We start from the raw sequence: 23613 nt of genomic DNA on the forward strand, positions 1-23613 counted from the left end.
CCTTAAACTAAAAAGATTTCTCACATGTTCAAAATACAATATATTTAATCATATGTGTCTTGCCTTTTGAGCTAAATCTGCCAAGGTTCTTCTGATCTTGTTCATCCTGAACTTGAGAGCATGGTTCCTACCCTGTTCTTACACAGGAGCTCTGAGACCATTTGACAGTGATGCAAATGCAAATTAACACTGCAGATGTGGTTTCACTAGCTCAAAAGTAGTAGGATGTAAATATTTTAGTTTGAACATTTTTCTGTCAGTACAAACATGTTATGGTAGTATTTGCAGCAGCCATGTCATACTTACAGGACATAAACTTTTGGTTGGACAGCATCCCTAACCTGTTTTCTATGAACTACTTTAAACAAGTCTCTCTAGCTCTGTATTTCTGTATTTTAAACTCAAATTTAGCACATCATATGTACCCCTGTTGTTTCTATTTTATGCCTTTCTCACCTTTGAAAATAATTTTGAAACTAGTTTCTCTGGCAGATTTAAACCCAGTTGAATTTTCAGACTGTGAAGAAATCATAGTAACTCTAGAGGGAATTGTGTTTGTGTTTTTCCCCTAACAAAACAATAACTTCAAAATAGCCTGTTGCCTCATTTTCTTTCATCATCTCAGAAAATCTTTAAATCACTTTTTTCCTTAGAGATAAAAAATCTTCAGTTCAGAGATATTTTAGTACTCTGTTGAGAAGAAAGCACTTATTCAGAAGACCTGGGCAAATCCTTTTGTTCTTACCAGTAAATTGGTGGTTCAGATGTATATTCAGTCATGAAAATTCTTAGAAAACTGTGAAGCGTCAAAATAAATGGGAAGTATGATTATATAGCATCTAAATAGTAGAACCAACTAGAAAAGAATATAGGTATCCTATTTTTAAATGTTACAATAAATGGGTTCAGAGTCTATCAAAATTGCATTTTCTTTGGTCCTTTCACATGCTGAGAAAGGATCTGGAATTGGCAGCAGTTCCGTGATAGTAAGCAACAAAGCTACTTGAAATTTAGACAAATCTAACAGAACAGCAAACATATATATACATTAATACTTTATATTTTTATAACATATTTCAATATAATAAAACCATTTCATGCCCTGATCAAAACACCTTACCATCATTTCTTTGTGATTTTGAATAAAGCAATTTTATTTACATTTTAAAAATGTGTGTAGTTTTTTAGATTTCATCATCACTTTTTAAAATTTCATGTTATAGTGAGTATTTTGACTCATTATAAATAGACTCTTTTCTCAATATATGTTGGTGATGAAGAATTTCAATAATTTTTGTTTATTAAGATTATTTCTTGGCCATTTGTGATAGGTCATATGTTGAGATGACATGTGGGCCCTCGGCTGCATTTGTAAGTGATGTATGTCTGCCTTATCTAGTTTCATTAGTCGTAAATTGTGAGCCTTATGTGAATAGGATGACTAAAGCATTGGGAAGGATGCATTAAAATAATGGAGAACTCAGTGTTGTGTTGACTGTAGGATAGGTGGGTCAGGATGAAAGAGAATTTTTTCATTTCTGCTATTTACTGGTTAAGTGCTAAGCTCTGGATCACACCTGGATTGGATACTGGCACTACCATTGCAGATACAGATTTGGTTAGTTGCATGACCTTGAGCAGGTTATTTAACTTCTGTGAGCCCCAGTGAACTTCTCATCTGTAAAATGCAGATAATTAATATTTCCTATTTTTAGTATGGATTGAATGAAATAATAATGTATATAAAGCCCATAGCATAGTCTGAAATATGGTAAATATTCCAGTTATAGCATTTACTCTCACCATTATAGTAGAAAGAATTCTTTTGGACCTGGAAATTAAAATATCTATGATAACATGTTATATTTATTATAGTTTTATAGTAGTAGCATAGAAATTACATTGATTGGGAAAGCAAAAGACTTTTTATAAAAATTCAGCAGAAGAATTATAAAGACCTTTGAAATACTGCTTTTCCTCCTACCCATACTTTTAATTGTATTAAATGAGAAATGTTTTATAATTTGCATACCCCACAGTTAAAACATAGATTCTGATTTAAGATGGACATCATTCAAACTGCCTGTTCTTCACTCAGTTCTAATTATGTCTTGATTTCAGAGTTTGATCTTTTAACAATGTATTATACTATAGCTATGTCCAGACCCTTCCCTGTGTGCAAACAGGATATATGCAAGAGGAAATTAAGGGGACAGGATACAAGCTGGAGAATGGGAGGCATGGCCTTGTCCTATGTTTTCGCATTAATGCAAGGTGTTCTAGTGAATATGAGAATAGGTTTTGGAGTGAGATGGACATCCTGAGTTAAAATCCTAGCCTTAACACTTTCTAGCTATGCAGCCTCAGGCAAATTAAGTTTTTTTAATCTGTTAAAGTGATGATAGTAACTACTTCATGGAATTTTTAAAGGGTTAAATGAGGTGATGTTTGAAAAATGATATCTGTGCCTATGAATAATAGATGTTCAATAAATGGTAACTGTTAATAGTTTTTAACGATTCGAACTATTGTTTTCATTCCTTTCTTTTTTTTTTTTGGTAATTGAGACAGGGTCTGGCTCTGTCACCCAGGCTGAAGTGCGATGGCATGATCTCAGCTCACTATAACTTCTGCCTCCCAGGCTCAGGCTTAAGTGGTCTTTCCACCTCAGTCTCTCCTAAGTAGCTAAGTAGCTGGGACTTAGCTACTTAGCGTACATCACCATGCCCATGTATGCTTAGCTACTTAGCATACATCACCATGCCCAGCTAATTTTTTTTGTATTTTTGGTAGAGACATTTTGTCGTGTTGTCCAGGCTGATCTCGAACTCCTGAGCTCAAGCAATCTGCCCACCACAGCCTGGCAAAGTGCTAGGATTACGGGCATGAGCCACTGTTTTCATTCCTTATAACTCTGCCATATTACCTTCCAGACAATTCATTCTCAGGGATTAGTCTGTTTTTGTTTCCAAATTAAGGTTTTTGACACTTGCATGCTACTTTCCACTCACTGATGTTCACTGTCCTTAAAACATCAGTGAACATCAGTGAGTAGAAAGTTAGCATGCAAGTGTCAAAACAAATAGTTTTGCTAAACATGTGCTGTGTACATTTGTACATAGTATGCACATAATACACACATACATGCGTGCTCCAGAATTATACATACCACTGATATTAGGAGTGATTGGCACACATTCAGCAAGTGTTAATTAAACCTACCTGGCCAAAGTAGCAAATTATGTTTGTGTTTTTTTTGTCTAATACTTTTAAGTTTTTTAATGTGCTAAAAATCAAATCAACACAATTCAATTTTCTAGTATAATTGCTAGCTTAGTAATATATTATCATACTTAATATTCTAATCATTTATGGAATTAATTTGGAGGTACTATATTATGACCAAATATGGAAATGCTTGATTCTTCTTGCCAGAAGAAATAAGTAAGAATAGAGAGTAAAGTTTGGGAAGATCTGAAAAATCATTTATGTCTTGGGTTCATTTTTTTTAAGTAGGTGTACATTGCGTCTAACAGTTAAAAGGTAAGATTAGACCTAGCCTTTTAGTTTTTATGTGCATTGTAATAACTAATAGAAAACTAACAGAAATATAAATGTGTAATATTTGGTAACTCTCTCTTTACCAGTTTGTCACTCAAGCCCTATCAGAAGGTTGGTTTGAATTGGCTGGCATTGGTACATAAACATGGACTTAATGGCATTTTGGCAGATGAAATGGTAAGTGTACTTTATTTCTAGGATTTGTTGTTCAAAATGTCATTGAAAGGTATTCTTGCTGTCATTTAAACATGAAATTTTTTCTTGCTACTGTAGTTAACTCCTGCCAGCTCAGTATCTTATATTTTATCTCATCTTTGTTTCTGATAGAGTTAGTTCTACCCTCGTAACTCCTCCCCAAGATGAAGATAGATTTATTGTCTTTCTGATTATCAAATTAGTAAATACATCTTACAAACATAAAAATACAAATTAAAAAAATCAAAATCAAAGTCACCTATAATTCCACCACTTAAACAAGAACTAGTTTGGTGTCTTCTAGATACTACCTTCTGCAGATGTTGTGTATGTACATGTGTATGCACATACATATGTGTAATATATGTGCTTTTTCTACAGCTGCCTTTAAAATTTTAACTTAGATCCCTGTCCTTGTCAATGAATAAATCCACATGTATCAGCAACATCATTTCAGCTATTTTATTTTTATTAGAGGTCACTCGAGTCTCTGTTCTTTCTCAAATCACATTTCCTTAAAGCTAAGCTCACTAAGTTTGTTATAGCCAGTAGTCTAGGTGTTGTCATGTGGAAACTTGACCTTTAATCTAACATCTCTATTCCTTCAGCTATACTTTTTTGAAGTATATGTTTAAAATGTTCAGCAAAGAAAATGTTACACTGTGCGTTGGATTCCTATAATAAAAATTAACACAGATTTGTTCCCTGTTTAGCCTCTAGAAAAGTAATCTTTAGCATTGTAAGATATTTTCCCATACGTATTTCATATTGTCATTGAAACAAAGATAACTGTTTATGTAATAGAAAAGTGAATAATATACACAGGATTTCAAAATAATTACAGAAATTACAGAATATATAGCATTTCAGTTGTGTGACTGCACTTGGAAATCAGACCTGGGTTTGGGGTCCCCAGCTTTGCCTTTCAGGAGCTATCTGATCCTTGCCAATTGACCTAATCTCAAAACTAATAATAAAATACAGATAATTTTTATCATAAGATTGCATTTGCTATCAAATGAGGTATATATTATGTGAAACTATTTTTGTAACCTCCAAAGCACAGCACAATATTCATAAGTTGGTGGCTTAGTGAGCTAGCATTGCCATAACAAAATACCCCAGACTGAGTGGCTTAAACAACAGAAATTTGTTCTTCACAATCCTCGAGATAGACAGTCCAAGATCAATGTATTTATTGGTAGCTTGGATTTCTCCTGAGTCCTCTCTTTGACTTGAAGACAGCCATTTTCTTACTCTGTCTTTATGTGGTCCTTTCTGTGTATGTACACATGCCTGGTATTTCTTCTTACAAGGACAGTCATATTGGGTTCAGGCCCCACACTTATGAACTCATTTAGCCTTAATTTCTCCCTGAAAAGCCCTGTCTCTAAATACAGTGACATCGGGAGTTATGACTTCAACATATGTATTGTCAGTGGGATGTTTTTGTATTTGTTTTTTTTTAATTGCCATGTGGGATGGTAGTCCATGTTATAAATACACTGTAATTTGTTGATCTTCTTCTGTTGGATATGGGTATTTAGGTTATTTCTTTTCTTTTCTTTTTTTATTTTCTTTTTTCTTTTCTTTTTTCTTTCTTCTTTCTTTTTAGGCAGGGACTTGCTCTGTCGCCTAGGCTGGAGTGCAGTGGCTCGCTCTCAGCTCACTGCAGCTTCGACCTCTTGAGCTTAGGCAATCCACCCACCTCAGCACTCCCAAGTATCTGGGGTCACAGACATTCACCACCATGCCTGGCTAATTTTGTAATTTTTGTAGAGATGGAGTTTTGCCATGTTGCTCAGGCTTGTCTCGAACTCCTGGGCTCAAGTGATCCACCCTCCTCAGCCTCCCCAAGTTCTGGGATTACAGGCACGCACCATGGCACCCAACCTGTTTTGGTTATTTCCAGTGTTTGGCTATTACGATAAAACTATGAACATTCTACCCAAGTCCTTTTGCCAACATTAGCTCTCATATCTCATTATATTCTTAAGGGTAGAATTGCCGGGATAGATTAGGCATATGTTTCCTACATTTAGTCATGGGACATTGTCCTCAAACCGTTCAGTGGATATTAAACGTTCAGTGTGTATAAACAATAACCAAAATTACATCCTTTCCTTGCAATGCAAAAAGTCTTCCATATTAATGTGTATTGTATATGAACTAGCAATGAAGATCTGTCCATCCTGCTCAGTAAAGTAAGTTATAGCATCATTTGGAGACTATGATCAATTCTGTCATTTGAGAACTAAGAACATAGTAGAAATTCCTTTAGAGTTGCATTATGGGAAATCAAAAGTGAATACAGCGTAGAAGTATTGCTTTTTCTTTTGTATTTTTGTGTATTTATTTTTTGTTTTAAAATTCTATATATTGTCTTTTAAACTTTTTAGGGCCTAGGAAAAACTATTCAAGCCATTGCATTTCTGGCATACCTCTATCAGGAGGGTAATAATGGTCCTCATTTGATCGTTGTTCCAGCTTCAACTATAGGTTTGTAATACTGGAGACAACTGTATTTAACGTTATCGTGTTTTATATAGGTAGAAGAGAGTGTGTGTAAGGTTGTGTGTTGGAGGGGTAATGTGATTTCATTTGTGTGACTGAAACAAAAGTTTGTAGAGATGAATATTAATTTTATGGTCTCCTTATACTTTTCTGCTTTGTTTATATATGTGCTTGATTATATTGGCAGTCTTTTAAAAAGAAAATAACTCAAATGTAAGTCAGTTTTAAAATTATAGACCAAGTGCCATTTATGTTGGTTTCATAATACTTTTAGTTACTTTTTAAAATGACTAAGAGAAAATGAGCACTTTTAAATGTAAAATTAAACATTTATTGGATGGAGGTATGTAATTAATTCCTACTCATATAACTGTTCCATTCTTTCTCAATTTGTTGGATGCAGAAGTTACAATAAGAGAGTATTTGCACATGGGAATGTAGCAAAACCCCTTCTCTTTAAATTGGAGTTTAATAATCAACTGTAAATGTATTTGGTCCTCTGCCCTTCATTTTGATACCTCACAAAACTTCAAGATCATTTTACATAAGTTTCATAAGGAGTAATATTGTAAAGTGTCTGTGGTAAAAACAATCATCATGGTATTTATATTTTAATTTTTAATTTTTATTTATTTTTTTTAAGACAGTCTCACTCTGTCACCCAGGCTGGAGTGTAGTGGCGCAATCTTGGCTCACTGCAACCTCCGCCTCCCAGGTTCTCGTGCCTCAGCCTCCCAAGTAGCTGGGATTACAGGCGCCCACCACCATGCCTGGCTAATTTTGTATTTTAGTGGGGTTGGGGTTTCACCATGTTGGCCAGGCTGGTCTCAAACTCCTGACCTCAGGTGATCCACCCACCTCAGCTTCCCAAAGTGTTGGGATTACAAACGTGAGCCACCTTGCCTGGCCAGTATTTGCATTTTATAAAAGACTAATTTCTAAGTAGCACTTGTCAAAGTTTAGTGTTCATTTAACCGTGTGAACATACCCTGTTGTAGCAGATGCAAATAATATTTCTTCTGTTCCATAGATAACTGGTTAAGGGAAGTTAATTTATGGTGCCCTACTTTGAAGGTGCTCTGTTACTATGGTAAGAATATGTCATTCTGCTTTTAACTTTGGAAATTAAAAATAAAGTACAGCACAATAAATACAGTCAAAATGTGTTCATTGTTTTTAAACTCTAGGTTCTCAAGAAGAACGTAAACAAATTAGATTTAACATTCATAGTAGATATGAAGATTACAATGTAATTGTGACCACGTAAGTACTGAGAAATTTGGGAAGGGTGGATATTTATGCAGCCCCCAAATTTAAAAAAGAAATTGTAGTAGTACTATGTAGGAAAGTTTATGCTGTTAACTGTGATACAAAAGTAATAGAAAAAAGTAATAGAATGGCTTATGTTGAGGTGTTACAGTGGTATAGGAAGCTTTTGTAGTGCATCACCTCATTAATGGTGACGATAAAAAGGTTTTGCCTACTTATTGAAAAAAGTCGTCTTGTAGTAATTTCTCAGTAAGCTTAAAGTAAAATTTGAGATATCCCACCAAAATTATTTATATTTTCAACTTACAAATAAGTATCAATAATAAATACAATGAAATTTCATGTTCTTAGTGAAAAATTTGAGTTAGGGCAGAAATAAAAATGAAAAATAAAACCTTGGATAAGTTGACTACTACTGGGTAATAATTGTTTGATGTAAATATCTTGCACAGAACTTAATGCTCTTGTGTCACATTTATTATTTGATTTATTTATAGTTCTATTTTAACTGTAGTTATTATTTCTCACTACTGGCTCCTTGTGTAGGACTCTGTCCTTAAAAATTCATGCAGAATTTTGTTTTTTCTTAATAAAACAGGCTCCATATGCAGTCTCAAGCTGCTAGCTATTAACTATTATTTATTGGATCTACTCTGCTAGTTTAATAACATATTATTAGGTTTTAAAGAGAAACATGTTTTAGCTTCCTGTTCTTTTTTGTGCTTATTAAAGTATAACACTTCATGGAGCAGATTACTTATAAATTATACCCAAATTGACCTCCTCCCTGATATGTAGAAGTTGTCCGATTATAACATTAACATTTTCTTTTTTTTTTTTCTTTTTTTGAGACTGAGTCTCGCTCTGTCACCCAGGCTGGAGTGCAGTGGCACAATCTCGGCTCACTGCAACCTCCGCCTCCCAGACGCCATTCAGGCACCCGCCACCATTCCCAGCTAATTTTTTATATTTTTAGTAGAGACGGGGTTTCACTGTATTACGGGATGGTCTCAATCTCCTGACCTTGTGATCCACCCACCTCAGCCTCCCAAAGTGCTGGGATTACAGGCGTCAGCCACCGCTCCCGGCCTTTTAACAGTTTCTTTCAGTTATGTATTGCAGCTTTCATAACTTGGTTACAATATACATCAATAATTATTAAATACAGATATATCAGTATTTATTTGAGTATCACTGTGTCTAGTGCTGTGCTTTAAGTACTGGCTGTTAGAAATGCGTGAATAAAAAATGATTTTATAAGACATTAAATCTCAGTAGACTCCAAGCTCTTAAAAGTATAACTTTAGAGATGTTTTTTCTTTTGGTGACAGATATAACTGTGCGATCAGCAGTTCTGATGACCGTAGTCTGTTTCGACGGCTGAAACTTAATTACGCTATTTTTGATGAGGGCCATATGCTGAAGAATATGGGCTCCATTCGCTACCAGCACCTTATGACAATTAATGTAAGAGAATGTTTGTAAAGTTTTCCAAATTACCATAAAATTTTAGATTACATAATTTAATATATGTAGTATTGTTTATTAGCAGAATACGTATTATGTAATTATGTAGTATTCTGTGTTAGCAAGTTTTTTCTGTAAAAGGGCAGATAATGGCCTCTGTCACATATTCTTTGATTTTGTTTTTTAACAACCCTTTAAAAAATGAAAAAAAATTCTTAGGTCATAATTTACCTGTTCTATATGTTAAACTTTATAAATAATCTTTCATCACCTCATAAAGGTGATATGAGGACACAAGTTACCTACTTATAAAATAAGACCAGTGGTTTTCATATTCATTGCTATTGATATTAGCAGACATCAATTATCTAAATTACTAATCGTTTATCACAGAATGTTAAGTTATTAATATTGGTTATAATTTATCTCCTCCCTTCACTTTTCACTGGGGAGGGTAGACATGAAAGGAGTGGCTCTTTAAAAAAAAGCTAATATAAATTTTACCTTCATTCACAGGCAAATAACCGTTTGCTGCTCACAGGCACACCTGTACAGAATAATCTGTTAGAACTCATGTCGCTGTTGAATTTTGTTATGCCACACATGTTTAGTAGTAGCACCAGTGAAATACGAAGAATGTTTTCCTCTAAGACAGTAAGCATAAATACATATTTTCTCCAAAATATGTTATTTGTGTTTTATCTGGGCCATTCTTCTTTTAGGTCTCTTTTGTTTTCATAGTGCATATGCTCTATGAAATAACTTTAAGTAGGTGATAACTCTATATTTGGACCGGGTTGGAAGTCAGCCAAAATTTAATGGAGAAAAAAAAAATAGCGATTTCCCTAATCGATGGCCAGAAGTCTTGGTTAATATCCTAATTTTCTGAAAGATGACAATTTTAAATTGATGAAGAGCTCAAATATATAATATGTGAGGAAAATTTGATCATTACATCATCTGTATCAAAATTGGCTACATAAATTAGTAACATTCTTTTATGGGTAAACTATAAAACTAGACAAAGCTAGAATATCCAGAAAATGCCTATGCTGAGAAATATATTTTGAAATAAATGTTCATAAAACCAAAGTCACAACTAAAAGCGACAGTAAAGAAATCCTCTTCACAAGAAAAGTTTCGTTACTTTATTGTTTAGGAAAAGTAAGGTATAGTCTTCAAGGACTCCCACATTTTTCAGTACCACAGTGTTTACACTGATTCTTGGCTCTCTTCCACATCACTAATCTTTTGCAAGAATTTTCTGTGATATTCATCCACTGCAAATTAACTTCCTTTTTAACATTTACTAATTTGAATTCCCTCCCACTTAATGTACAGTGTTTTAAATGGCCTAGCAGATTTTATGAACTACTTTCTATTTTTAGTTCATAATATATGGAGGACTCCTTCACATCCTAGAACAAAATTCTACCTCTTAATTCTCCAAAATCACCAGTTTTGACTAGGTACTATTCCCCATTTTTAGACCACGTGATTTGCAACAGCCTGCGCTAGCTTCATTTTGGGGCCATTTTCCACAAAGAAATAAAGAGTTTTCTACCCCCCACACTCCTCCTCACCCACACTTAGACACATTTTTAAATGAGAGTTATCTAGGTAATCCATTCATAACTCATCAGTTGATGACTTCTCAACACCAATCTAGTACAGTTCAAATTGACTACTTCAGTAGAGTACATAATTATTTATCATGAAACTTCAAATATGGAGCTTCAAGAAGTACATGGCAGCCCAGAATTCAGATGTGAAGTTCCATCTAGAATGAATCATGTTTCTACAGAAAATAATTCAGACTCTAGTGAGGGAGATTTTTATGTTGTGTAATAATACTGTTATTGCAATAATTTAAATGAATAATTCCTAAAAGGATATGTTTTTATTTTGCTCAGAAATCAGCAGATGAGCAAAGTATATATGAAAAGGAGAGAATAGCACATGCAAAACAAATTATAAAGCCATTTATTCTCAGAAGAGTAAAAGAAGAGGTAATGCTTATCTACATGTTTTTTATTTTTATTGTTTTTAAAACTTACATTTTCCTCTTTACTAGAACGATTATCTTAAACTGTTTTTTCTTTCTCAGGTTCTCAAGCAGTTACCCCCGAAGAAAGATCGGATTGAGTTGTGTGCAATGTCGGAGAAGCAGGAGCAACTCTATTTGGGTCTTTTCAACAGATTGAAAAAATCTATCAATAACTTGGGTATAATCTGATTTTCACTGTTTTATGTGAAAAAGAATCTTATACTGGGGCTGCATTTTGATTAGTTATATAATGGTATTTGTGCATTTTTTAAAATTATCTGGAATTTGAGGAAGTAATTTAAAAACTGAGTTGTTAGTTTCAACAAACAGTTATCCACTTGGTTTTATTTTTTACTGTGTTCTCTTTGGGTCACAGAGAAAAACACAGAAATGTGCAATGTCATGATGCAGTTGAGGAAAATGGCCAATCATCCTTTATTACATCGCCAATATTACACAGCTGAAAAACTCAAGGAAATGTCTCAGCTTATGCTAAAGGTAAGGATTTCATATTATGTTAACACTAAGCTATAATAAGAGGTTAAGTTGGTAGGCTATAAGATTGGTGAACCCAATGGGCATACTGAACCTTTAACTACATATTTAGGAAAAACTTTTTGTTTTGAGACCAGGTCTAGGATTAAGTTCAAGATGATTTGGGGGACATAAGAACAAAGAAGGACTGATAACCTACATCGTAGGTCAGCAGACTATGGCCTTATGGCAGTGACTATTATAAATAAGGGTTTACCATAACACAGTCATGCCTGTTTTTGTTTTCTGGGACTGCTTTCTCACTGCAGGGGCAGAGTTGAGTACTTGCCGTACAGGTCATTTTTCCTACAAAGCCTAATATCTGACCCTTTACAGAAACAGTTTGCTAACTCCTAGTCTAGACTTCCATAATGCACTTCTTTTTCATTTTATTTCTTCTTTATAGTTGTAGCAATTACTGTTTATTTTTGCCTGTTCTTTAACATTTTATCCTTATTTATCCTTACTGATCTTTGTGTTGAAAGCAACTCATTTTCTTTCTTTTCTTTTTTTTTTTTTTTTTTTTGAGATAGATTTTTGCTTTTGTCACCCAGGCTGGAGTACAATGGCACGATCTCTGCTCACTGCAGCTTCCACCTCCCAGGTTCAAGTGATTGTCCTGCTTCAGCCTCCTGAGTGGCTGGGATTACAGGCGCCCGCCACCACGCCTAGCTGATTTTTTGTAGTTTTAGTAGAGACGGGGTTTTACCATGTTGGCCAGGCTGGTCTCAAACTCCTGACCTTAGGTGATTTGCCCACCTTGGCCTCCCAAAGTGCTGGAATTATAGGCTTGAGCTACTGTGCCCCATCAACCCATTTTCTTTTTTAAATTTTTTTAATATTATTTTAAACTTATGGAGAATTTCAAACATTTATAAAAGTAAAATTGCATAATGAAACTGTCTGCCCATATGTTACTTCACCCCTTTGAAAGTTACCATTTGATAATGACACCACTCTTGTTTCATCTATACCCCAGACTTCTCCCCAGGGTTATTTTGAACCAAATTCTAGGCGTTATTTAATCTGTAAATATTTTAATATATTATCTCTAAAACAGTAAGGAATTCCCCCCTTTATTATACCTAAAAGATTAACATTAATTTTCCTTACACTAAAATATTCTATGATTTAAGTATTTTATCAGGTGTTAATTTTATTAAATTTTTCTGATCGTATTATAAATTATTTTTATTTTGAAGTGTACTGTGTTCTGTTTTGTTTTAAGGAACCTACACATTGTGAGGCTAACCCTGACCTGATCTTTGAAGATATGGAAGTTATGACAGACTTTGAATTACATGTACTTTGTAAACAATATCGACACATTAATAACTTTCAGTTAGACATGGACTTGATTTTAGATTCTGGAAAATTTCGAGTTTTAGGATGCATCTTGTCTGAATTGAAACAGAAGGTATTAAAGAAGAATGGTGTTTCTTTTGTATTTTCTCAATTACTTAAACTTCTTAAAGCAATTCTGGCACACTGACTTGCTTGAATTAGTGTGTGTCTGTTCTGCATTCTTCCAGAACTTAGTGTTTTGAACATTTTCTTGACATATTTTCTTGATTACCTCCTTTCCTCTGTTGAACCTCAGACAAAAACAATAGAAAGTTAGTAGACTGTATCTGTATTGATGCTTTGAAAAAATCTTAATTGTCATTATTTCATAGGTGATAATCTGTATGTGTGCTTCAAAATCAGTTTTTAAAGACACCATTTGTTAAATAGTTATTTAAGTAATACTGCCGTTTATGTGTGAAATAGCCTAAATTTGTAAAATCACAGTCTGGATAGGACACACATATGCAGTTGTTCATATTTTCTGACATTTTTCTTACGAAAAGGAAGTAATTTAACTGTTCTTAAAATCAAAACTGAGAGCTAGCTTTTAGCCCTGAAGTTTAGAGGTTAAAGCAGTATATTCATATATAGGCTACAATAAGATGTATATCTTCAGTATTACTGATTTCTATTAAAGAAGCCAGTTGATCATAGAGAATTTTCTGCAAATTTATCGACATGATAGAAGTAACACTTCTAATTGTTTAGACCTGTCAAGGCTTTGAGTAGTAAAACAGTTTTTTCTGTTTCTAATTCATATATCTATTTTCACAGGGTGATAGAGTTGTATTATTTAGCCAATTTACCATGATGCTGGATATCTTAGAGGTTCTGTTAAAACATCATCAGCATAGGTACCTCAGATTAGATGGAAAGACTCAGATTTCTGAAAGGTTGGTATACTTCATGTTCAAAAAAACCACTCATTTATTATTGTTAGAATTTTAAATGTCTAGAGTACTTGATGGAATTTTGTTATTGTTATGTTTGATTACTTCAAATCATTGCCTTAAAATAAGAGTAATTTCAATGGTCAGGCATGGTGACTCGCGCCTGTAATCCCAACACTTTGGGAGGCCAATGAGAGTGGATTGCTTGGGCTCAGGAGTTCAAGACTACCCTGAACAACATGACAAAACCCTGTCTGTACTAAAAATACCAATAACAACAACAGCAACAAAAACTAGCTAGGTGTGGTGGTGCACGCCTGTGGTCCCAACTGGGGAGGCTGGGGTGGGAGGATTGTTTGAGCCCTGGTGGGCAGAGGTTACAGTGAGCCAAGATCACACCACTGCACTGTAGCCTGGGTGACAGAGTGGGACCCTGTCTCAATAAATAAATAAATAATTTTCTTTTAATTTTTCTCTCTGAATTGCATACAAATACTTTTGAAACAGCTATTAGAATTATATTTTTTATGATTTTCACCTTTAAAATTTTTTCAAAGTCTAAAACACTGTATCTTTCATCAAGATTGTTTAAAAATCTTTCATAATCTATGAGTAAAGTTTTTTTTAATTCCCAAAGGTTGTAAAGATTGACCTTAGTAAACAAGGGATTGTCTTAATAAGGAAGGAATTGTGTAGTATGTTTAAATTGAATTATATATTTTGGTTTTTTTTTTTTTCTGTTGTCCAGAGTGGTTTTTTTTCCCCCCCAGCATTAGACTAAAGGTAAAAATAATGTTGTGTTTTGTTTTGTTTTTTTAAAGAGGAGAATCCACTGATAGAATGATACACTGATCGTGAGGTCCTTGATTCATCAGGAATGTTGTCTGCCAGTAGGAGCTGATATACTTCTGAGAAAGTTAAAGATTGAAAAGCCATGCACAGAATTTAGCTAAGCCACAGGTTAAAAAAGGACAAAATAGTCATTTAGGAATTAATTGAATCTGAGTAGTTGAATTGAAGTAAGAGTTGTTAGGGGTAGCAATATCGTAGAAAAGAAGTTGGTGAATTGAGGAGGCTCTTCAATGATATAGCCAGAGGAGAAGTAACTGCAATACCAAGGGATGTATATACATCTTCCGGTGTCCTTTGCATGTGATAATGATTGTTTTCCATTTTAATTACATTATACAACTTTTTAGTGAGATTTAACCTAATTTGTTTATCTTACAGGATTCATCTAATTGATGAGTTTAATACCGATATGGATATCTTTGTGTTTCTGCTATCAACAAAAGCTGGTGGATTAGGAATAAATCTGACTTCAGCAAATGTTGTTATACTTCACGATATTGACTGTAATCCTTACAATGACAAACAAGCAGAAGATAGATGCCATAGAGTAGGCCAGACTAAGTAAGTGTTTTTAGTTGAAATGTATTTTTAATTCAGTGCCACTTTAACTTGTGGTAGACCATTAGAATATAGTGTTGGATATCCTGCTTTAGTTTGTATTTTTTCAGCAAAGCATGGCTACATACGTATTTTATGCCAGCAGTGTTGAACATCGACTGCACTGAGTAACCCTTTCATTTTCTATTAATTAAAACCATCCACTCGCATTCCAAATAGTTCTGCAGTTCATGAAGTATTAACAATTGTCTACCCCTTTGAAAAAGATGAGTAATTGAAAAGACTTGCTTATTAGACTAGTTTAAGACCCAGACAAACTTGGTAATATACAGACTACTGCTGGGCTGTCCCGTTACCCTTTAGGAAGTAAACTGAGTTGTAAATTATTTTAGATGAATGGTAATTTTTACATTGGTCACAGCACTGTAAAGAGGTGAAGATAGTCGGGTGTGGTGGCTCACACACTTTAGGAGGCCAAGGTAGGTGGATCATGAGATCAGGAGATCGAGGCCATCCTGGCTAACACGGTGAAACCCCGTCTCTACTAAAAATACAAAAAAGCAAAATTAGCCAGGCGTGGTAGTAGGCACCTGTAGTCCCAGCTACTTGGGAGGCTGAGGCAGGAATCATGTGAACTCAGGAGGCGGAGCTTGCAGTGAGCCAAGATTGCCGACAGTGCAAGACTCCGACTCAAAAAAAAAAAAAGAGATAAAGATAGTTACAACTCTGCTTACATAAATAAAGATCAGACAGTGTCCTCTTTGTTAAGTATTTTAATATATGTCCAAAAGGTATTGGTATGTTCATTTATAGACTAAATACCAGTACTTATCGTGAAACTTTGTATCTGACTACACTGCCTTAAGTGTACAGAGACACTGCTTCTCGGGCCAGGCACAGTGGCTCACGCCGGTAATTGCAGCACTTTGGGAGGCTAAGGCGGGCAGATCACAAGGTCAGGAGTTTGAGACCAGCCCGACCAATATGGTGAAACCCCGTCTCTACTAAAAATACAAAAATTTACCGGGCTTGGTGGCATGCGACTATAATCCGAGTTACTCAGGAGGCTGAGACAGGAGAATCACTTGAACCCAGGAGAAAGGGTTTGCAGTGAGCCAAGATCGCACCACTGCATTCCAGCCTGGGCAACCGAGCGAGACTCCATCTCGAAAGTAATTTCCATCTGAACACAGAAGTGTTTGTTGTAATGTAGTTTTATCTGTGTGTGTGTATGTGTGTGTTTGTACACACACGTATGTTTTGTTTTGTTTTTGAGACAGAGCCTCACTCTGTCACCCGGGCTGGAATGCAGTGGCACCATCTCTGCTCACTGCAACCTCTATCTCCTGGGTTCAAGCAATTCCCATGCCTTAGCCTCCCAACCAGCTAGGATTACAGGTGTGTGACACCACACCCAGCTAATTTTCGTATTTCTCTTTCTTTTTTTTTTTTAAGTGGAGATCAGATTTTGCCGTGTTGGCCAAGCTGATCTCGAACTGCTGGCCTCAACAGTCTACCCGCCTCAGCCTTCTAAAGTGCTGGGATTAGAGATGTGAGCCACTGTGCCCAGCCAGTAATTTACTTTAAATACAAATATCTTTCTCTTTTCTTGCATCTTTAGGAGTGTCTAAAAGTTAAATATTCAGAAAATGTCAGTCTCAAATGGCTTAAATAAAAGAATTTAAGGATATGTTTGTCATAATTTTCAAGGTATTCTTTTTGAACTCTTAAATATAGTTTACATATATCCAAATAACTATATTTAGTAACCAATGGACATATTTTGTATTTTTTTTTAGAGAAGTACTAGTTATAAAACTAATAAGCCAAGGGACGATTGAAGAATCCATGCTAAAAATTAACCAACAGAAATTGAAACTAGAACAGGATATGACTACAGTAGATGAAGGTAAGTTTTTTGTAAGCAGAAACTTCAGTATTTATTTATATGACCAAGCATCTAATTAGTGCAAGAATGACAAAGACATTTTTGTGACAAAGATGGCTAAAGTCCTTAACTAGCTTACAGTTTAGGGATGATGTGTGATGTGGGAGAAGGTAAGCATATTTACTTCAAAACTACTAAAATAATTTTTTTAAAGTTTCTTAAGCTCAAAATTTTAATTTTTGTATATGTTTTTGAAAAGAATATGTTCAGAACTCAGAAATGAAAGAACAGACACCTCGTAGTCACCCAACTTCCCCATAGAGGTGACAAGTGTTAGCCTTTCGTTTTTGTGTGTGTGTGACCAGTTATTTTATGTGTGTAGAAATAAACACGTATTCTTTCTTTTATGGGAGTAAGGGTGCATGTCAACTTACGATACACTCTTCTGCACCTTTTCTTATTTAATGTTAAATTAATTGGAAATAAGCAAGTTTTTTCATTCTAATAAATAAGGATATTCCTAATATTGATAATGGTTCATTTCAATTTAGCAAATTTCTGTTCATGACAGATACTGTTAGGTCTGTGTTATATTAGGCACTCTGTACTATAAAAGTCAATACACTTTAATCTGTCTACAGCGAGAGAGAAATGCATATGATCAAATAATTGTTTTTCTTGCATAACATTTATTTCAGGGTGCTATGGAAGCTTGGGGAGGCGGGCAGTAGAGAAAGTTTGAGTAAGAAGCAACTGAGATCTTTAAGAATAGGGATAAGTAGGGTGATCATAAGTTAAACAATTAACACTAATTACTAGGCTTTTGGTGCATGTGGCAACTTGGCAGTTTCAGGTTGTCCAGTAAATACAGTAAAGTGAATGCGTAAGGCAGATTCTCTTTGGGCAATGTTTTCCTTACTATTTTGCTAGGACAGCTTTTAGAATTTAGTAAAGCATTTAAATTCTTTTTTAGCAATACTAGCAAATATCCAGATATATGGATTTTATTCTAACAATAAGTTTCTAAATATAGTAGAACCATAATAGTTGATAAAATTAACTATTAGTCTTTTCTTATGGGCTAGTTCATTTCCTCAGAGGTAAATTTTTCAACCTCCTGTGAAGTGAAGAGAGGTGGGGAGGGGTGGTATGAGCCAATGGCCCTGAGAAGTGAAGGAGGGAGGTTTGTTCTCATATTTAAATATTAACAGTTAATCTGCCTGTTTTCAGCAGCCTCTCTGTTCTCTACTATGACAAGTCCAGTGTTCCTCAGACTCACGTTCTCCAAAGAGAATAAACCTTCAGTTTTATACATCTGGGGCAAATGGCTGTCTTTCTTGGGCAAACTGTAGTCATCTTACCTGTTCAAGCTGATTATAGCTTCATATTTCCCATTTACCCCCATGTCCTGAGCTTTGAGGGTAGAAGGGTAAGGATTCTTGGTATGAAGGAGCCTTGCATTTCCCACCTGCAGACACTTAAGCTTTTACTTTATTGTGCGAAAATCAGTTTCCATGCTTTCATCTATTGTTTTCTTTCAAAATTTGTGAACAGCTCCCTCTCTGCTGTTGTCTTTTTCGCCTATTCTTTCTCCTTTGTCTAATCCCCATACACTTTTTTCTCCCATCGTATTTTAATGGTGTTACGAATGATGGGAACAGAGGTGATATGTATATTGAATCATTTTCAGTCATAATTAATGTAAATTATTAGCATTTGTATAAATTTGGTCAGTCTAAAATTTTGCCTGTTATGTTCACCTGCATTGTCTGTTAAAATAGCAGTGTATTTTTAGCTATGCTGTCAAGCCAATAGCTTTGAAATGTTTAGTTATGAAGAATCCTGCCCTCTCCTTACCACTCTCCTTACCACTTTTCCTAGAAGTTTTCCTGTCTTGTTAAAGCTGTTTATATGTTTTTTTCCCAGTGTGTATTTTATTTGCTAGACTAAGGATGTAATGGTGTCTTATTTACTCATTTAGCTGTAATCATTTGTCTTCAGCTATGTTCCTAGTTTCATTTAGGTAATTTTGACACTGAACTAATGACAATACATGTATGCCCTTCTTTCCATCTCTCACAATGAGGTCCGTTTCCTCTGTACACAAAAAGTGTATTTGTAATTGACTATGTATTGCTTTTTGTTAACAATCTGTTTGCCCCCCCTTATGTGAAACTACGAAAGGTAAAGACCATGATTCCTCTCAAATATGCTTATCAGATTTTTGTGTTTCTAGAACTTGCCTTAGTGGTTATCAAAGTAGCAACAGCAGGAGCAGCATCTTCTAAGAAATTGGCAATTTGAAATGCAAATTCCCAGGCCCCATTGTATACCTACTTGGTCATAAACTCTGGTGGTGAGACCTAATAATATTTGGTTTAACAAGCTGTCCAGGTGATTCTGAGAAAGCTAAAATCAGAGAGCCACTGCTTTAAAATAAAGATTGTGTTTGGGTTTTTTTCATTAACTTCCCTTAATGTGATTATTTGTATTAATACATTTTTTACCTTTTTGAACTTTTAAAAAAATATATATTACCACAATCATGACTACATACTTTTTGAATTTTTTTATTACAGAAATAGTCATACAAAAAATGAAAGCAGTAGCTGGGTATGTGGTTCATGCTTATAATGCCAGCACTTGGGGAGACAGGCAGGGAGATCGTTTGAGCCCAGGAGTTCAAAACCAGCCTGGGCAGCATAGCAAGACTCTCTCTCACTCTCTCTCTCTCTCTCTCTCTCTCTCTCTCTATATATATATATATATATATATATATATATATATAATTTTTTTTGTTGAAAGTATAGTATGAATGAAGAATACAGTGATTTAACAGCTGTGACATTTACAGTGTTTGTTTTTTCTGCTTTTTTTTTCCCATTGATCCTTAATAAAGTCAATTACAAGCATGGCAAGTTATTTTCAATATCACAGCACATTCCTCTAAGTTGGTACAATACCATTATAGTATCTAATAAAATAAATAGTAATTTTCAGATGTTATCATATATTGTTCTTATCTAGATTTCTCTCATTCGTCCCCTTAATGTCTTATATAGCTTTCCTTAAAACACCAGGGTCCAAAGTTCACACACAGCATTTTATTGTATTCTGTCTTTAGTATCTTTAAGTTTAAAAGAATCTCCTTATTCTTTTCCTTCTTTCCTTTTCTCCCTGCGTTCTTCCTAACATGGTATCAGTTTATTTAGTAATTTATGAGGTGTCAATTTGGATTTTATGGGCTGTTTTCAAGTCTATGGATGAGCTTGGAAGCAAGGATGTCCGTGAACTTCCTAAGAGTTGATGGACTATTTTATATTCCTGTGTGTGTGTATGTGTGTGTAACAGAGAAAAGAAGAGTAGATAAAAGTACTCATGATTTTAAATTATAACTGAGGTGTATATTTGTGAGAGAGGGGAGGAAGAGAGAAGTGGTTAGTTTTGCTACATTTCAGCCAATCTAATTTATAAAATTATTCATAGTTACAGATCTATCACAGATCAGATATTTGTGAATTGCCAGCTGTTCTGTTGCACTAACTGGTAAATTAATAAATAACTCATCTCAAAATATTCTGAGTGCTGAATTGAATTAATCAGGGATGGCTAGATTATCTGCCACTGTGACACAAAGGGATTTAGAAAATCTCAAATAATTCCTGTAAGTACTTATAAATATGGGGCCTCATTTAATTAAAATATAGGGCAAACATTGGATAAACAAGGTAATTTAAAGTGGCTAATTTAATCATCAGCTGGTATCATGTGCTCAGAATGCTGTTTATATGTATACAGTGTGGGTCTGAGTCAGTGGTTCTATCTTTAGATGAAAAATAAGAATATAGATTAAATAAGTTTTGGTTGGTTTAGGTTTGGCTTTGTTGTCTTTGTTTTCCCTGGTCTGTTTCTTACATAAATGTTTTTTATTTAGCAAATGTGAGAAGTACCAAGAATTATATATGATCCAGTGTATTACTGTGTATCTTTATATAGCTTTATAAAATTGGAAACATAACCTTAGATTGCTATGTTGGCAGTATGAACAGGAACAGAGAGGAAATAGCCCTAATCTAAGTAGAGATTAGGAAAGATTTCTAACAGGGGTGACACTGAAGCAAACTAGCCCTTGAAAGATGAGTAAGAATTCACCAAAGAAAAAAAAATTGAGACAATGTTTTATAAAATAAAATACTTCTATAAAGCTTTTAATACTACTTTCTGACCTACAGGCGATGAAGGGAGTATGCCAGCAGATATAGCCACATTACTAAAAACATCAATGGGCCTGTGAAATAAGAACTGTGAACTCTCAATTGATGAGGAAATATCAACTTGGTGCACTCAAGGACATTTACATTATGATGACCATGGGGTTTATGAACATTTATAACTTTTTATAATTTCCATATTACATTTCTCATAGTATGGACAACTTTTTGCCACTAACTGAATTCTCCAAATACTCACACATGAAATTTCAAAAAAGAAGCCACAAATATGTAGTCCTGAAGATGTTGAATAATCATTTTACAAAGCAGTTTTCTGAATGGGGATTAGTTGGTGATTGTTTGTAACAAATATGCTAATGCTTTAGAAATGTCAGTATTTTTGTAATTATTTCTACCTCCAAATATATATATATTGTCTTTCACTGGATAATGTGTGTAGATTTTTACATGTGCCTTATTTGACAATGCTTATGTCTTGTTTTTGCTTGTCTCATTTGAAGTTCTTTTTTATTATGTTAATGCAGCTGTATAGATTATATAGCTTTCATTTTATTGCTATTTGAAGCAGATGTTCACCAATGTCAGCAAGAACTCAACCTGAATTTAAAGGTGGCATTCCATATACTAACATCCCCCAGGTCCTCTCAAGTACTTCTGCTGAAACAAATTTGTTTGGCTAGGCACTAAGTTGTTTTCCAGTGAATAGTAACTAAAGAAGCCCTTACCTTGCTCCATGGATTAATTCCTTCTGTTCATTTTCCAACTGCACTAATAGTGCATATTACTCTGCCTAATCTTGTGCATGTTTTCATTGATTTTCCTCTCCCGGCTTTTGCTTCTCTTGAAACTGTTGCCCAGTCACTTCTGCTCCAATTCTCTTCCTCTCTAAATAGTAGTTTATTACTGCCACATCTCCATGCATCAGCAAAATGTTGGTGACATTTTTCTAGCCTGGCAGAACAGATTACTTAAAGCTATTTCACTTCAAAGCAGACTGAATGTGACTTCATCTAAAGGCAGCATTAGGTACTGCATGGAAATAGATCATTAACTTGAAACGCTTATCAAAATATATTTTACCAGTTTCCAGAATTTCCAGTACAGGACCGCCTGAAGAGAGAGCCATTGTTCAATTCCAATTCAGTGTGAGTGACAAAGTGAAATTTAGAAGTGAAGTTGTCTATTTGATATTTAACTCTTTCTTTCTTTAAATTTCTGCCTGTCAGTCTATATTGCTGTTTTTATTATACTTCAGTTTCTTTGTATAACTTGTGAGTTCCATGTGTTTTGTTTTTATTATGTAAATATCATTATAAATAAACTTATTTATAAATCAAAGATTTGTTAATTTTTAGAAATCATAGAAATCATACCTTTCAAAGCATCCTAACTCGCTAAGATGCTAAGGTAATATGACCCTCTGGATTAGGAAGGCAAATAAAACTCTTAAACAGTGATTATTTAGATAGTAAAGACTCTGAGAACTCATGGCATAACCCCAGTCTTGATGGTATATTGAACAGACTGAATATATTTTATACCATTACAGGGCTAAAAGGAGTCTTCATGTGTTAATACTACCTCCTTGTACATCACCGTACCCAAATCAGTTATTCAAATTGTTAGGAATTTTACCTTTTAAAATCTCATAATGAATTTCTCGTAAGTTTTCTGTATTAATGTATTTTCAATGATAGACTGTTTCTTTTTTTGTTGTTGTTGTTGTTGTTGTTCTATCCATACTTTTATCTCTAATGAAATGTAGTTGGGTTCTTCCTGTAATGCGCTATTATGTCTTGGGCTTAATAAAAATATTTGTGATCATAAGTTGTATTTTCACACCCTTTTTAACAGTTTCTAACCCTCCTCTTAACCTTAAAAATATATAATCTTGGGCACAAGTGAGATTATCTTATATGCTTAATATTGCCTGTTTGTTAGTAAATTGGAACGTACTACTTAGGATGTATTCCCATTGGTTCCTTCATTGGACTGATGTCAGTAAATACTGTAACCCATTATCACTGCAGAGCAAATGAAGCAAGAGTTGGAGTAATATCGTGACCAACTGAAGCATTTTTTTAATGCAGGCTACATGAGACATGCCTTATGCATTTTTATAACTGTTTGGGACCCCCATAGACTTTTAACTTTATGCCAGTAGGTACTTATTTTGAAACATTACTGCTATTCCTAACAGTTGGTATTATCATGTAGTGGAGAGACGGGGGTAGACGGGGGTATGAGGAGATTTGGTTT

At 34.5% G+C, this 23613-nt stretch overlaps 1 protein-coding gene across 3 annotated transcripts in view; it reads left to right on the plus strand.

The window, feature by feature from the left end:
* The window catches only part of SMARCAD1 (SWI/SNF-related, matrix-associated actin-dependent regulator of chromatin, subfamily a, containing DEAD/H box 1), an 83050-nt gene extending 59869 nt beyond the window's left edge, over positions 1-23181 (plus strand). For 2 of the 3 annotated variants that reach the window (XM_023193330.1, XM_023193331.2), the window contains exons 11-24: positions 3648-3738; positions 6156-6255; positions 7301-7360; positions 7458-7533; positions 8871-9006; positions 9523-9660; positions 10920-11015; positions 11114-11231; positions 11430-11551; positions 12816-13004; positions 13709-13827; positions 15055-15237; positions 17034-17143; positions 21355-23181. In XM_023193330.1, coding sequence (XP_023049098.1) covers positions 3648-3738; positions 6156-6255; positions 7301-7360; positions 7458-7533; positions 8871-9006; positions 9523-9660; positions 10920-11015; positions 11114-11231; positions 11430-11551; positions 12816-13004; positions 13709-13827; positions 15055-15237; positions 17034-17143; positions 21355-21416 — 1600 coding nt within the window. In that variant the 3' untranslated portion in view covers positions 21417-23181. The remainder of the gene's footprint in view (positions 1-3647; positions 3739-6155; positions 6256-7300; positions 7361-7457; positions 7534-8870; positions 9007-9522; positions 9661-10919; positions 11016-11113; positions 11232-11429; positions 11552-12815; positions 13005-13708; positions 13828-15054; positions 15238-17033; positions 17144-21354) is intronic. The other variant, XM_023193332.2, reaches the window with a different exon arrangement.
* Positions 23182-23613: the final 432 nt, after the last annotated feature.

The sequence above is a fragment of the Piliocolobus tephrosceles genome, chromosome 3 (genome assembly GCF_002776525.5).
Source record: "Piliocolobus tephrosceles isolate RC106 chromosome 3, ASM277652v3, whole genome shotgun sequence".
NCBI lineage: Eukaryota > Metazoa > Chordata > Mammalia > Primates > Cercopithecidae > Piliocolobus > Piliocolobus tephrosceles.